This window comes from Pan troglodytes, chromosome 19, assembly GCF_028858775.2.
Source record: "Pan troglodytes isolate AG18354 chromosome 19, NHGRI_mPanTro3-v2.0_pri, whole genome shotgun sequence".
Lineage (NCBI taxonomy): Eukaryota > Metazoa > Chordata > Mammalia > Primates > Hominidae > Pan > Pan troglodytes.
Window position 1 is genome coordinate 80,960,936 of NC_072417.2, and position 15,088 is coordinate 80,976,023.

The 15,088-nt window shown below is 48.4% G+C and overlaps 1 protein-coding gene across 5 annotated transcripts; it reads right to left on the reverse strand.

Moving 5' to 3' along the window:
- Positions 1–5,184: 5,184 nt before the first annotated feature.
- On the reverse strand, positions 5,185–10,517 carry C17H17orf58 (chromosome 17 C17orf58 homolog). 5 transcript variants are annotated; one of them, XM_054669868.2, is made up of 4 exons: positions 10,171–10,517; positions 7,485–8,051; positions 7,112–7,303; positions 5,187–6,185 (listed from the first exon to the last, which is right to left on the reverse strand). In XM_054669868.2, the coding sequence occupies exons 1-4, from the start codon at positions 10,244–10,246 to the stop codon at positions 5,995–5,997; spliced, it is 1,026 nt and encodes a 341-aa protein (XP_054525843.1). In that variant the 5' UTR covers positions 10,247–10,517; the 3' UTR covers positions 5,187–5,994. The 5 variants fall into 5 exon arrangements, with proteins under 5 accessions (NP_001229553.1, XP_054525843.1, XP_054525844.1 ...); XM_054669869.2 differs by having other exon boundaries at positions 7,035–7,303; positions 10,171–10,321; XM_009432988.4 differs by having other exon boundaries at positions 6,969–7,303; positions 10,171–10,321.
- Between the last annotated feature and the right edge of the window lie 4,571 nt (positions 10,518–15,088).

Consider the following 15,088-nt stretch of genomic DNA (forward strand, 5'->3'; position numbering starts at 1 on the left):
ATTACCTTTTTATATTTCAAATGGCCTAGAGTGTTATTTAGAGACACTAAGATTTGCTGTTGTTTGTAATCTACCTTCCTAGGATCTGCAAATAAAAGTTACTTCCCTATTTCTGTTAATTCCTTTAGGCAAACTCTCTGCTTCTTTATGTTAAAGAGCCAACCTGGTGGCATTTCAGATCTCTGCACACTTAGACAAAGCTACATGGTTATTACAGCTTTCGCTCTTCATGATTGAAGCTATTACCATAGGTCTCAGACTTCTTGTCCTTAATGTGAGAATGGTGATATTTCATGGATAAAGTAATGAAGTACTTGAGGAGGTGGGGGTAAGAACCAGCTGAGAAGTATTTTTAATAATTTGAAACATTCTGAGGTATTTCTAGATACTTGGAGCGAGATACTAAAAGATTTTCTCAGAAGATCATACCGCTTGATCCAATTTGAACCAAATTCAACTAAGAAATTAGCTATATTTTCAACTAAAATTAGCTATATTTTTAAAATGTTAATGTCCTGCTTTATCTAATTTATTTATTGCTTGCTCAAATATTTCCTGAAATTGAGGTGATGCATTATAGGTGGCGGGTCAGTTTTTATGAGTTTGTTTCTGTGTGTGAATGGTCAACCTTAAAAATGATTTTGTCCGGGCGCGGTGGCTTATGCCTGTGATCCCAGCACTTTGGGAGGCCGAGGCGGGCGGATCACCTGAGGTCAGGAGTCCGAGACCAGCCTGGTCAACATGGTGAAAACCCCGTCTCTACTAAAAATACAAAAATTAGCAGGCCGTGGTGGCACATGCCTGTAATCCCACTACTCGGGAGGCTGAGGCAGGAAAATTGCTTGAGCCCGGGAGGCGGAGGTTGCAGTGAGCCAAGATGGTGCCACTGCACTCCAGCCTGGCCGATAGAGCGAGATTCTGTCTAAAAAAAAAAAAAAAAAAAAAAAATTCAAGAGAAATACTAACAGTGCCAAATGATACTTTCTTTACAAGGCAGTTGTAAAGAGCTATGGGTCGGGCGTGGTGGCTCACGCCTGTAATCCCAGCACTTTGGGAGGCCAAGGCAGGTGGATCACAAGGTCGGGAGTTCGAGACCAGCCTGGCCAATGTGGCAAAACCCTGTCTCTACTAAAAATACAAAAAGTAGCCGGGCGTGGTGGTGGGTGCCTGTAATCCCAGCTACTTGGGAGGCTGAGGCAGGAGAATCGCTTAAACCCAGGAGGTGGAGGTTGCAGGGAGCCAAGATTGTGCCACTGCACTCCAGCCTGGGTGACAAGAGCAAGACTCAGTCTCAAATAAATAAATAAACAGTGTATGTGTTTTATAGACGTTTTCCTACCCAAAGAAAAGTGCTTGGCTGGGTGCGGTGGCTCACACCTGTAATCCCAGCACTTCGGGAGGCTGAGGCGGGCGGATCGTGAGGTCAGGAGATTGAGACCATCCTGGCTAACACGGTGAAACCCCGTCTCTACTAAACATACAAAAAAAATTAGCCTGGCGTGATGGCGGGCGCCTGTAGTCCCAGCTACTCGGGAGGCTGAGGCAGGAGAATGCCGTGAACCCGGGAGGCAGACCTTGCAGTGAGCTGAGATTGTGCCACTGCACTCCGCAGTGCGAGACTCCGTCTCAAAAAAAAAAAAAAAAGAAAAAGAAAAAGAAAAAAAGAAAAACAAGTACGTTTTCCCCTTGAATTGTAAAATAATAGCTTCATTTGAAGGAGGGATGCTATTGAATTACTACTGAAGGCAAGAGAGTATTCCATTTAGGGACTATTAATGTGTGCACATAGGCACAAACCCATTTGCTAAGAAAAATCTATCAATGGGACAAGATTATAAGAAACTATAGTGCATTTGCTAATTAAAATTTTCCATCAAATTGGCAGGGCGCAGTGGTTAATGCCTGTAATCCCAGCACTTTGGGAGGCTGAAGTGAGTGATTCACTTGGGGCCACAAGCTCAAGACCAACCTGGGCAACACGGCCAAACCCCGTCTCTACTAAAAGTACAAAAGGCCAGGCATGGTGGCTCACAACTGTAATCCTAACACTTTGGGAGGCCGAGGCAGGTGAATCACTTGAGATCAGGAGTTCTAGACCAGCCTGGCCAACATGGTGAAACCCCATCTCTACTAAAAATACAAAAATTAACCGGGCGTGGTGGTGGGCGCCTGTAATCCCATCTACTCGGTAGGCTGAGGCAGGAGAATCGCTTGAACCTGCGAGGCAGAGGTTGCAGTGAGCCGGGATCACGCCACTGTACTCCAGCCTGGGTGACAGAGTGAGATTCCATCTCAAAAAAAAAAAAAGGACAAAAGTTAGCCGGGCATTGAGGCCGGGCACGGTGGCTCACGCATGTAATCCCAACACTTTGGGAGGCCGAGGTGGGCGGATCACAAGGTCAGGAGATCGAGACCATCTTGGCTAACACAGTGAAACCCCGTCTCTACTAAAAATACAAAAAAATTGGCCGGGCGTGGTCACCCAGGCTGGAGCGCAGTGGCGAGATCTTGGCTCACTGCAAGCTGCAAGCTCCGCCTCCCAGGTTCATGACATTCTCCTGCCTCAGCCTCCCGAGTAGCTGGGACTACAGGTGCCCGCCACCACGCCTGGCTAATTTTTTGTGTTTTTAGTAGAGACGGGGTTTCACCATGTTGGCCAGGATGGGTCTCGATCTCCTGACCTCGTGATCTGCCCGCCTCGGCCTCCCAAAGTGCTGGGATTACAGGCGTGAGCCACCGCGCCCGACACAGACCTGGTTTTGAATGAAGACCTTAATGTTTAGCCAGGAAGTTTCTAAGAATCTGGCCTGCATGTGTTTGCCAAGGTGTGCAAGTTAACTATGTGACCTCCAAGTATCACAGGTATCACAGCTCTGGCACTTTTTTTGTTTCCAAAATTACCCAGAAACGGACTATTATCAAACCAATCTAAGTCAAACCCTAAACTTAAGCTTCAGGATTATGTAAAAGTTATTTTTTTCCTTTTTCTTTCTTTTTTTTTTTTTTTTTTTTGGAAACTGGGACTCGCTCTGTTGCCCAGGCTGGAGTGCAGTGGCACAGCTCACAGCAGCCTTGACCTCCTGGGCACAAGCCATCCTCCTACTTCAGCCTCCCAAGTAGCTGGGACCAAAGGCACACGCTAGCACGCCTGGCTAATTTTTTTTATTATTTGTAGCGATGAGGTCTTGCTATGTTGCCCAGTCTGGACTCAAACTTCTGGCCTCAAGTGATCTGCCTCGGCCTCCCAAAGTGCTGGGATTACAGGCATGAGCCATTACACCTGGACCTTTTTTAAACTAGAGTTATTTCAGCAGGATACAGACTAAAATTAAAAAAATCAGCCCAGCGCAGTGGTTCACGCCTGTAATTCCAACACACGCAGGCCGAGGGGGTTGGATCACTTGAGGTCAGTAGTTCAAGACCAGCCTGGCCACCATGGTGAAATGCTGTCTCTACTAAAAATACAAAAGTTAGCCAGGCATGGTGCTGGGCACCTGTAATCCCCAGCTACTAAGGAGTCTGAGGCAGAAGAATCTCTTAAACCTGGGAGGTGAAGGTTGCATTGAGCTGAGATCACACACCACTGCACTTCAGCCTGGGTGACAGAGCAAGACTCCGTCTCGAAAAAATATTCCAGAACTATTTATAACTTTTCTCTTTGTTTTAACATCTGAGCATCCAACCAATAATTTATCTATTTGGTCATCTTGTAGTTGTCTCCACCACATTATTCGAGATAACCACTTAGCCTTTGTTTGTTTGTTTGTTTGTTTGTTTTTGAGATGAAGTCTTGCTCTGTTTCCCAGGCTGGAGTGCAATGGCACAATCGCGACTCACTGCTACCTCTGCCTCCCGGATTCAAGCGATGCTCCTGCCTCAGCCTCCGGAGGAGCTGGGATTACAGGCATCCGCCACCATGCCCAGCTAATTTTTCTATTTTTAGTAGAGATGTGGTTTCACCATGTTGTCCAGGCTGGTCTCGAACTCCTGACCTTGAGATCCACCCACCTCGGTCTCCCAAAGTGCTGGGATTACAGGAGTGAGCCACTGCACCTGGCCTAGCCTTTAGACATTTAAAAATTCAACTTTGATTTGACTGGCCTGAGTTATGCCTGAGTTAGTTTTTTATCTTAAAGAAAACTAACTCAGGAGGTCTTCATTAGCTATGTACTCTATCACCAATAGTTCATGTAATAATGCTGCTGACTCCCAAAAAGCGATTCTAGTAAAATTTATAAGTTTGGACAAAACTCATTTTTGAAAAATACTTGAAAAATCCCTCAGTAGTGCTTTACCATAGAACACTCAGAACCTCTCAACCCTTTATTACCTGTATGCCCCATAATTGGAACAAATAATAGTATCAGATATTGTAATGTTGGGCTATTGCTTCTTGGCTCCTGTGATTCCCTAGCGTCCCATCCTGGATGTCCTTTAGGTGCACAGTGCTACTACTGTGTGCCATGGACAGTGTCAGGACACATTCTGAGCTTCCTGAGTGCATCACTGTGAGGCCAAATAGGCTGTTCTCTCTCCAGTGAAGATTCCTTTCTGTCTTTAGGCAGTCATCTTCATCTATACATTAGTGGTGTCTCTGTTCACCATGCTTCATATAAACTAAAGTACAGCCTGATCTTCCAAAAAAATACTCTCTTTTGTGGACTCAAGTATAAAATCAATATTTAATTTAGCTAGTGATTAAACCATTTTTTTGTTGTTGTTGTTTGTTTTTTGAGATGGAGTTTCGCTTTTGTTGCCCAGGCTGGCATGCAGTGGTGTGATCTCGGCTCACTGCAACCTCCACCTCCCGGGTTCAAGCGATTCTCCTGTCTCAGCCTCCCAAGTAGCTGGGACTACAGGTACCCACCACCACGCCCGGCTAATTTTATATTTTTAGTAGATACGGGGTTTCTCCATGTTGGTCAGGCTGGTCTCGAACTCCCACCCTCAGGTGATCCGCCGGCCTCGGCCTCCCAAAGTGCTGGGATTACCAGCATGAGCCACCACACCCGGCCAATTAAACCTTTTTAAAACCAACTGAAAAATGTTTGACATTCACTTGCTTGTGAGCTGTCATTGGTGAATATTGGTTCTAAGGTTTGGGGAATGAATTTGAGAAAGCCTTTCTCTCAAACCTTTAGGGCTCAGTAAGGCTAAAACAAAAACAAACAGGTGCATCCAAGATCTGATTTCAAGGCAAGATTTATTGCTTTACAAACAAACATTATACTTGGTCTTAATAGAAAAATGACACCAGATACATCCAAAATACATTTCACATTGGGATAGCTGCCAGTTCAGCACAAAACATACATTATTAGGAGCAGGGAGCCATGAAAATAAACTATATCTTACTTTTTGGTACATCAGGAACACTTTTGCCTGAAGCCCTTTAGTACTATTTTTTATTTTATTTATTTTTTTAATCCACCCATCTGCACACTGGCCCTTTAGTACTCTTTAAGTATAAAACTTTAATACTTGTCCTGGGCTTTGACCCTTGTGTTTGATCTAAATGACATTTCAAACATAAGTGTCTTTTGACTAGTGCGCTTACTGTTATGTACAGAATTTAAAATGTGATCGTTTGAATATAAAATCTGGTTTGATACATGATATAAAAGTTGTATATTTAAATTCAAGAAAATGTTTTTGTGGACTATTTCTACTAAAGAATATTAAATTAAAATAATTTAAAAACTTATGAAGCAGTGATCTGTTAACTGGACAGGTCAATTATCTGAGCTGTGTAAATCATTGTCTGGCACTACAGTTGAATCACCTTGACACTGAGCTCAGGAGCAGCCCATTTAAGAAGCATCTTGTAAATAACAAAGTGACACCTTCGAGATTACAGTTGCAACTATGCAAGTCATTCATAGAGTAGCTGAGGGCTCTCTTCTGAAGGAGGACCCATTACATGAAGGTAGACCTTTCATGTCTTGTTGCCGACGTCCAAGTCTCTTGCGGTCCAGAAATGCCAGGATGGTTGTTTCAAATGCATTGGGTATGAATTGCACCTTGAATCTGCCCTTCCCTTTTTCGATTAAACCTTTTCACATAGCTGCTGCTGCTCCTTAGCAGTCCATCCCCTGGACGGAGGCGGCCTCTCAGGACCTGGAGCAGAGCTGTAGGGAGCTGCCGTCTCTTATGGTAGATGTGGCCCATCACAATATACCTGCTGCCTGGACAAAATAACCAGAACATTAATTCATAGTGTCTTTTAAATGCCATGAAACAGAAAATGTAAGGCCTTTAAGAAACGCCTAAGCTGCAATCTATTATCTTGCTGCACAAGTTGAAACTGATATTGAGTCTACAGGCATCTGGTGGAAACAGCCTAGCGACCCTTAGAAGATAACCAACCCGGCCGGTGTGGTGGCTCACGCCTTTAATCCCAGCACTTTGGGAGGCCGAGGTGGGCAGCTCACTTGAGGTCAGGAGTTTGAGACCAGCCTGGCCAACATGGTGAAACCCCGTCTCTACTAAAAATACAAAAATTGGCAGGGCGTGGTGGCGCATGCCTGTAACCCCAGCTCCTTGGGAGGCTGAGGCAGGATAATCGCTTGAACCCGGCAGGTGGAGGTTGCAGTGAGCCGAGATCGAACCACTGCACTCCAGCCTGGGCGACAGGGCAAGACTCAATCTCAAAAAAAAAAAAAGCAGTATGTAACCAGACCACATTACAGAACAAAGGTCCTTATCACAATCTATCAGGATTTCCCAGAGCACATGTCTAGAAAGATGTGGGAGTGGGTATTCCCCGCTGCCAACCCCACATACACACCCAAAAAAGCAGCTTTTCTAAACTCAGTTCTGTACAGTCCCTTCTGGCAATGGTGTTTGGTCGTCCACCCCATTTGTCAACATCTATTTATTGACAGCCCGCTTTGTGCCAACCCTTGCTCTTCTCACCCTTGAGGGTGGGGGCTGACAGGGCTTAAATCACAGAGTGGCCGAAATAATACCGGTCGTCTAAATCCCATTCATGTCATTGTCCCCCATCGCTCCCAAAAAAAGGCTGGGCGACCTACAGCGCGGGCTGTGGCACCCACGTTACAAACGGTGGTATAAAGTACATATGCAGCGTCATTCAGGTCAGTTTCAATACCAGGTTTAAACTCTGGACACGGCTTATTGCAGCTGGAGGAGTCCAGGGCTAACATGTGGACTCGGAAGAAGAAGCCGTCGGGGGTGAGGTACAGGCGGTTCATCTTGTACAGCCCGTCCCGATCCACCAGCAGGGTCACCAGCCGGATGCCCGCGCCCAGCACGTCCACATCGTGCACGATCCCGTTCACCGCTGCTTCCGAAAAACAGTTTGGAGAAGAGCATTACCCCGAGTTCCTCTCCCAGTCCCCCAGGAGGTGGTTTTTAGCAACCGCGAAACGGCCCGCACGGGTCAGGCGCCCTGGGATCTCGCGGGCGGGCTTCTCCGGGGCTCGGAAAGGCTCGCGGGGTGGCGGCGCGGCGGCCGGGCTCACCGAATTCGCTCTCGCAGAACGCCTCGCGTTCGTCCAGATCGGACCGGCAGGCGCGCGCGCAGGGCTCAGCGCCGGGCTCCGCGTCCCTCTGCGGCGGGCTGAGGCCGAAGCTGAGGCTGAAGCGCGGCGGCGGCGCGGGCGCGGGCGCGGGTCCCGGGGCCAGCGCGGCGGCGCGCGGCCGGTTGGGGTGGGCGTGGCCGGCGGAGCCCTCGGTGGCGAGCGCGGGCGGCCGGGCGGCGGGGAAGCGCAGGGCCCGTGAGCGCGCGCGTCGCGGGGCGTCCTCCGACGCGGGCTCGCGGCGCGGCGACGCGCGGTTCTCGGCTTGCGCCAGGCGCGGGCCCGGCGGGCCAGCGGGCGCGCGTGCGGCCTCCCGGAAGCTGGCCTGGTTGTCGGCCGGCGGAGGGGGCTTCCGGCGGCGCGGGTCAGGCCAGGCGCGGGCGGCGGGAGCGGCCTCGGCCGCGCGCGGCCGCTGCGGGGCCTCAAGGAGCGGCTGCGCGCGGGGCCCCGGTGTCTCCTCCGCGCTCGGGCAGCCGCGGGAGTCCGGCTTTCTGCTGTGCGGCGGCGAGGCTGTGGGGAGAGAAGAGGAGAGGCGGGAAGGCGGTGGGGGAGGAGAAGCAGTGAGGGGAGGCCGTCGGGGAAAGCCGAAGAAGCCGAGAAGGAAGAAGAGGGAAGGGGAGGCTGAGACGGGAGGCCGAGAGGGGAAGGGAAGCCAGGAGGGGAGGAGGCCGCTAGTGGGGCAGGGGCGCTGCAGAAGAAGGGCTCTGGGAGGGGGAGAGGAGATAGAGGACAAGGGAGGCTTCGCAGGCACCTGCAAGAGGAGAGATGGGAGGGAGGCCCGGAGGCCTGGAAGTGAAGCAGGGAGAACCCGGACGCAGCGTCGCGGCCAAGCGGGGCACGCGCTTCCCAGGCCCCAAAGGAAGAAGGATACGAGGGTCTTGCCCTCTAAGATTATAGCTTTTAAAATTACAACCTCCTATTTACTCTAAGACTAAACATGTCTTACAACACTGGTTAGATAACAAACTTTTTTGCCCTTCCTTTAATATATACGTATATGTGTGTATGTGTGCGTGTGTGTGTGTGTGTATATATATATATATAAAACATATAAACATCCGCCTCTTTGCTATTTACAGTTTGTTGAGAAAGTACCAAGAGCAAACCCCAGGGGGAAAGGTCTCATATTACAGGTTCTCCTAATTGTTTAAGCGCCCCTGACAACAGAACTATTTGGTTTTCCCATCCATGTTTACACTGTCATCCCGGTCTCTGCAGAATCCAGCATTTGTAAGTGGATTTTTATCTGGCTTCTTGGACACCACTTACTGGTAAACCACAGCTAAGGAAGGTTTTAAAAGCTTGGCTGGGAGGCAGAGAGGCCCCTGGTTAAGTATAAAAGCACACATCGCTTACATTTTTTTCCCCATTAGATGATGGAGGAAAGACTCCTAAATGGTATGGCATGAAAACAAATTTTTAAAATTATTAATGATTTTCCCTAGTTCTGCAGACAGGTTGGTGAGTAAACCTCAGCCAGCTTGGGAGCTGGGCACCTTTCCATACCAGTTACACAATTTCACCTCCTTGCTTGCCTGGGTCCCAGTGCCCTCCAAACAGTCAAGAACTAGCCTTTATTTTTCTCTCCCCTTGCATTAAAGAGATGGATCTGCCCATTTGCAGCTCTGGCAACACTTCATTTAAAGTTGATCAGTCTTGCCAAATCGATAATCTGCTTTAAAATCAGCTTTCACCCAGCAATAATAGCTGGTTAGAGTTCATGTTTTTGCAAAGAGGTTGATTCTGACTCATTATGTTGTTAAACGGTTGTGCCATGCACAGCTGAATAAAGTTCTGGTGGATATCCAATTCCTGACTGTCAACTGTTGACCTCACAACTGCTTCCCCATTGATATCACCATCTGTTGTCATGGGAAAGATTGTCTGATATTTGGGTTAAATGCCACTGAAGTCATTCAATTTCCATGTGGAAAAATAACCCAGAGTAAATTGCCCTGTGAGGTACGGAAACTGTTTTTCCCAGAGATAGCGAAGCCGACAGAACATCCAAATAAAAGCAAAACAAAAACACGATCCCCCAGAGAACCCCTCATTTCTTCACGGGCTGAGTAACTTAATTTCATTTCGTGCATGAAGTATAAGAGTGTGTGCGTGTTAGTTAAACCCCGGCTCAGGTGTCCCAAGGTTGTGCGCTGGGGCTGCGGGGAGAGCAAAGTGCCCGGGGCTGCCGGATTTCGGCCCCGCTTCCCCCCAGCCCTCCACAGCGCCCCCCGCAGCCCCTGCTCACCCAGTCGAGGGGGGCGGACCCCGCGGCGTCCTGCGAGCCCGGCCCGGGCACGGCTCCCGAAAGGCGCGCCACGACCCCTTTTGACACTTTCCCTCCTCTGTGATGGAGCAACTACTTAACATGCAAAGTTTTCCCCAGCCTGCCCGGCTTGCTCGGGATCATTTCAGTAGCTAAATTGGCTTCTTTCCGAAAAGGCGGCCAAGAGACACGAAACCTTGGGGACACACTTTGCTCCTTTATAAGACGAACGCAGACCCGGGGTGTCCTCTCTTGCGAGCTCTGACCCCCCTCCTCGTCCCACGTTTCACTGAGCCTCCTTCCCAGCTTCCCCCCCCCCAGATCCCGCTCCGCTCCCAGGGCTCCGCACTACACCGATCTTACTTTTTCTCTCCGCCACCGGTGCTTCGGGGGATGATCCGACGATCAAACAGAGGAGCCAGAAAGCTCTAGCTGTCATTTTTGCAGACAGGGTTCCCAGGCTCTAAAAGTGAGCCTGGTCTTTTGCTTGCTTTCTCTCCCCCAACCCCTTCTCCACACCCCCACCCCCGTTCATGCTAATGAGGGGCAGCCTTTGGGGAAACGGGAATCACTCGCTGAGCAGACCATTGGAACAAAACCGAGCCGCAGGGATTTCTCCCTCTTCCTTCCTAAGGGGGACGAGCACATGGCCTTGCAAAGTTGTCCCCGGGAATGTCTGTCCTGTGATCTGCGGGCGAGGAGAGCATCACAGCCTAAACTTTAAACCTGTGTGCGTTTGCGCGCTGGGGTGGGGGCAGCAAAGGGTGGGGTGACAAGTGCAGAGAATAAGCGTGTTTCGGGACTGAGGGACTGGGTGGGGGAGAACGAGTGACGGGAGCTTTTTTCTAGATTAGGTCAACAACAAATAGGAAAATAGTGCTTAAGACAGCGTGGGTTTGTGGAAGGGAGATTCCAGATGACAGAGAATGTATCCTGGAATGTGTGTGTTAGGCAATTTCTAGAGAAACCAAGTCACTGCTTCCTAAGTTTAGTAAAACTGTTTCATTATATATCACAGCACATTGTAACCTCTGCCTCCCGGACTAAAGCGATTCTCGTGCCTCAGCCTCTCAAGTAGCTGGGATTACAGGCATACGCCACCATGCGAGGCTAATTTTTGTATTTTTAGCAGAGACGGGATTTCACCGTGTTGGCCAGGCTGGTCTCAAACTCCTGACCTCAAGTGATCCACCCACCTTGGCCTCCCAAAGTGCTGGGATTACAGCGTGAGCCACCACGCCGGGCCCACAGGTCTAATTATTAATCAGAATGTTGCCTGTTGAGGCCAGGCAGGGTGTTTCATGCCTGTAATCCCAGTACTTTGGGAGCCCGAGACAGGAGGATCTCTTGAGCTCAGGAGTTCAAGACCAGCCTGAGCAACATGGAGAGAACCTGTCTCTACAAAAAATACAAAAATTAGCCAGGCATGGTGGCTCGCATCTGTGGTCCCAGCCACTTGGGAGGCTGAGGTGAGAGGATCACTTGAGCCTAGGAGGTGGAGGTTGCAGTGAGCCGAGATTGTGCCACTGCAGTCCAGCCTGAGTGACAGAGAGAGGCCCTGTCTCAAAAAAAAAAAAAAAAAAAAAAGAAGAAGAAGAAGAAGAAAGAAAAGAAAGAAAGAGGAGGAGCCAGGCACAGTGGCTCACCCCTGTAATCCCAGCATTTTGGGAGGCCAAGGCAGGCGGATCACGAGGTCAGGAGTTCAAGACCAGCCTGGCCAAAATAGTGCAACCCTGTCTCTACTAAAATTACAAAAAAGTTAGCAGGGTGTGGTGGCACACGCCTGTAGTCCCAGCTACTCAGGAGGCTGAGGCAGGAGAATCGCTTGAACCTGGGAGGCAAAGGTTGCAGTGAGCCGAGACTATGCCATTGCACTCCAGCCTGGGTGATAGAGTGAGACTTTGGTCTCAAAAAGAAAAAAAAAAGAGGAGGAGGAGGAGAAGGAAGAAGAAGAAGGAGGAGAGCAGGGCCGGGTGTGGTGGCTCACGCCTGTAATCCCAGCACTTTGGGAGGCCGAGGTGGGTGGATCATGAGGTCAGGAGATCCAGACCATCCTGGCTGACACAGTGAAACCCCGTCTCTACTGAAAATACAAAAAATTAGCCGGGCGTGGTGGCGGGCGCCTGTAGTCCCAGCTACTCGGGAGGCTGAGGCAGGAGACTGGCGTGAACCTGGGAGGCGGAGCTTGCAGTGTGGCGCCACTGCCCTGTCCTCCAGCCTGGGTGACAGAGTGAGACTCTGTCTCAAAAAAAAAAAAAAAAAAAAGAAGGAGAGGAGGAAGAGGAGGAGGAGGAGGAAAGAAGTTTGCCTGTTGAGCATTAAATCAAAGAAGATAAATTTGCTGGCTGGGTGCGGTGGCTCAACCTGTAATCCCAACACTTTGGGAGGCCAAGGTGGGCAGATCACGAGGTCAGGAGTTCGAGACCAGCCTGGCCAACATAGTAAAACCCCATATCTACTAAAAATACAAAAATTAGCCAGGCATGGTGGCAGGCACCTGTAATCCCAGCTACTTGGGAGGCTGAGGGAGGAGAATCGCTTGAACCCAGGAGGCAGAAGTTGCAGTGAGCCAAGACTGCGCCACTACACTCCAGCCTGGGCAACAGCACAGGACTCCGTCTCAAAAAAAAAAGAAAGAAAGAAAGAAAAAAGAAAAAAAAGAAAAGAAATTTGCCTGTTGAGCATTAAATCAAATTGCAGCTAAGGAGATGAGCTAATCTTCCCTCATTCCGGTGTTAGAGGAGTGAATTATATTCTCCATCCAAAAGAGTAAACCTCTACAGCCCCTGCAAAGCTTGGGTACACCAGAGTCAGGGTCTCCAGACCCTAGACAAGACCAGATAAACACTAGTAAATTCATGCCCTCGGGGCCCTGTTTATAGATGTCCTCAGATCCCCTTCTTTCACGTGCTCTTTCTTTAAGTCAAGTGGAATAAAATTCACTAGGCTTAAGATTTCTCAGTTACAACCATATCTCTGACATACCTTCTTACCATTACATTCAAATCACCCAGAACCTATTGGGGGTGTTCCCGAAACTCTTCTGTTGCAGGAATGTTGTGAATGCCCTGAAACCCACACCCTGAAATGTAGAGGCAGGGAGCAGGCTGGATGGCTCCCAGGGGCTCCCAGAGGCTCCTGGGGTGGCACCAGCTGGAAGAACTTGCCAGAGTCCAGTCCTGGGTCTTGGGCAGTGTCTGCCTTGAGCCTTAGAAATCACACTAATGGGCCAGGCGCGGTGGCTCACGCCTGTAATCTCAGCCCTTTGAGAGGCCGAGGTGGGCGGATCACCTGAGGTCAGGAGTTTGAGACCAGCCTCACCAACATGGTGAAACCCTGTCTCTACTAAAAATACAAAAATAGCCAGGCATGGTGGCAGGTGCCTGTAATCCCAGCTACTTGGAAGGCTGAGGCAGGAGAATCGCTTGAGCCCGGGAGGCGGAGGTTGCAGTGAGCCGAGATCGCACCATCGCACTCCAGCCTAGGGGACAAGAGCGAGACTTCGTCTCAAAAAAAAAAGAAGAAGAAAAAAAAAGAAACCACACTAATGGTGGAAGGTACAAAGAGTTCAAAGAGACTGATCTATGTAGCCAGAATGCCAGTTTATTAATTTACAATGAGAAATCAAATCAGAAATGCAAACTCATGTCAGCCTGGGTACCATTCTCTTTCTATAAACAAGCCACAGAGGAAGCCAAGTTATCCTCCGGGTGCTTGGTAATATAAACCAGAGCCTGGGGAGTTTGTCACCTGATTGGAATGTTTAACAGTATTGGTTTCTCACAGCCTAAGTGTTTGTCTCTGCAATAGGTGTGTATACCTGTCAGGAGGAAGAACCCAAGAGACCAACTGGCATTCCCTTCCTTGATAATTTCTGGTATTTTGAGGTGTGTTTCTGCTTAGCAGATATTTATTGAGCATCTACTCTGTGTTGTATAATAAAGAATTTGAAGTCCAGGCGCAGTGGCTCACACATGTAATCCTGGCACTTTGGAAGGTTGAGGCGGGCGGATCACTTGAGTTTAGGAATTCAAGACCAGCCTGGGCAACATGGTGAAACTGTCTCTACAAAATAAAAATAAAAATAAAAATAAAATAGCCAGCTGAGGTGGTAATTCTAGAGAATTTGAATTCTCTAGAGTGACTCACAGAACTCAGGATAGCATTTTACTTACAATGAGTTGTATTATTATTTTGTTGGTTTGTTATTTTATGTTTCTTTTCTCTTATTTTAATAGAGATGGGGGTGGGGGCCAGGTGCAGTGGCTCACGCCTGTAATCCCAACAGTTTGGGAGGCTGAGGAAGGCAGATCATTTGAGGTCAGGAGTCCAAGACCAGCCTGGCCAACGTGGTGAAACCCCATCTCTTACTGAAAATACAAAAATTAGTTGGGTGTGGTGGTATGCACCTGTAATCCCAGCTATTCAAGAGGCTGAGGCAGGAGACTCACTTGAACCCGGGAGGCAGAGGTTGCAGTGAGCCGAGATCATGCCACTGCACTCCAGCCTGGGTGACAGAGCGAGACTCCGTCTCAGAAAAAAAAAAAAAAAAAAATTCTCTTCGTTTTAATGCACATTTCTTTAATGGCAGGTGAAATTTTACATTTTTTTCATAGATTTATTGGCCATTTGCATTTCTTCTTTTGTTAATTGCCTGTTCATATGGTTTGTCTATATATGTTCCAAATATTTCCTGTCAAAATTTTGTTTGTTAAAACCTTTTAGTGATTTTTGCCATAGAACTTTAAAATTATGTATCATAAAATCCATCAAAAATTTTTTTTTTTTGAGGCGGATTTTCGCTCTTGTTGCCCAGGCTGGATGCAATGGCGTCATCTTGGCTGACTGCAACCTCCGCCTCCTGGGTTCAAGCAATTCTCCTGCCTCAGCCTCCCCAGTAGCTGGGATTACAGGCATGCTCCACCACGCCCGGCTAATTTTGTATTTTTAGTAGAGACGGGATTTCACCATGTTGGCCAGGCTGATCTTGAACTCCTGACCTTGTGATCCACCCTACTTAGCCTCCCAAAGTGCTGGGATTACAGGTGTGAGCCACTGCACCCGGCCGAGAAAGACTTTCTTGAAATCAAAATTTTATATATATATATATACACACACACGCATATATACACACACACGCACATATATATATATATAAAATCTCCCTATATTTTTATAATGCTTATAGTTAAATCTTGATTCCATCTGGAATTTATTTTGGTATTGTAGTCTGATGTAAGAATCTAATTTTAATTTTTTCTTGAGTAACAGAAAGTTGTCT